This window comes from Fulmarus glacialis, unplaced genomic scaffold (assembly GCF_000690835.1).
Source record: "Fulmarus glacialis isolate BGI_N327 unplaced genomic scaffold, ASM69083v1 scaffold21470, whole genome shotgun sequence".
In the NCBI taxonomy this organism is placed as follows: Eukaryota; Metazoa; Chordata; class Aves; order Procellariiformes; family Procellariidae; genus Fulmarus; species Fulmarus glacialis.
In genome coordinates this window covers 1,082-1,946 of record NW_009186056.1, presented here as the reverse complement: position 1 = coordinate 1,946, position 865 = coordinate 1,082, and the positions used below count along the sequence as shown (strand labels likewise).

Sequence of the window (865 nt, the reverse complement as noted above, 5' to 3'; positions counted from 1 at the left end):
TGGTACCCCTGGGGACCTGCTCCCACCCCGGCAGCTGGGCTGGCACCAGGGGCTAACCTGTTCACCCTTCTATCCCAGTTTCCAGATCGCTACCTCCCTCTCCAAAGAGCTCTGTGCGCTGATCTTTGGGGTCAACACCTTCTTTGCCACCGTGCTGAAGACCATCATCACCATCATCGTGGCCGACAAGAGGGGCTTGGGCTTGTCTGTGCATCCCCAGGTAGGGATGGAGGGCACCGAGGATAGAGGTGGGGGGCTGCAATGGCGTGGGATGAAGGGGGGGGCTGCAAGCATCGCTCTCTCCCCACCTCTCTTGCAGTTTTATGTGTATTTTGGTTACTTCACACGGGCGGTGGTCTCCCTGCTAGCGGCCGTCAGCGGGGGCATCCGGCACAGCCTCTGCAAGCAGCCAGCGGAGCTGGCCTTGGCCAAGGAGCCGTGCCAGCTCCCTGATGAGGTGTCAGCACAAGAGAAGAGCCCAGAGGCATGCGCCGAGCGAGCCTGAGTGCCGGCACTGCGACCACTGCGGCCAGGTCTCGGCTCCATAAGCGAGCATCATCATCACCGTGTGCTTTGTCTCCAATCCCGTCGGCGGTCCAGCCCATTGAGGACATATCCTTTGGGACCTTTTTTCTGCTCCATGGGGGCAGGGCTGTGCCCCCCCCAGCCACAAACACAACCAGAGCAGGGGCAGGATGCCCACGGCTGCCCCTGGCGGGTACCACCCAACGAGAAGGGTGGGGGGGTGGTGGTCTGGGGGGTCTCCCAGCCACCAGCTCCCCATCATTGTGCAGAGCCAGGCTACAAGAGGATAACGTTTCTTTATTCAGTGCCTTTAGAAAATGGTTTATAGGACACAACTGAC

General features: G+C 60.6%; 1 protein-coding gene across 1 annotated transcript in view; it reads left to right on the top strand.

Annotated features, from left to right (window-relative positions):
* Nucleotides 1–505, top strand: part of SLC19A1 (solute carrier family 19 (folate transporter), member 1) — a 3,164-nt gene extending 2,659 nt beyond the window's left edge. Inside the window, exons 5-7 of the mRNA XM_009586710.1 lie at nucleotides 1–12; nucleotides 75–220; nucleotides 320–505. The exon at nucleotides 1–12 is cut by the window's left edge and continues 189 nt beyond it. Coding sequence (XP_009585005.1) covers nucleotides 1–12; nucleotides 75–220; nucleotides 320–505 — 344 coding nt within the window. The remainder of the gene's footprint in view (nucleotides 13–74; nucleotides 221–319) is intronic.
* The last annotated feature ends 360 nt before the right edge of the window (nucleotides 506–865 follow it).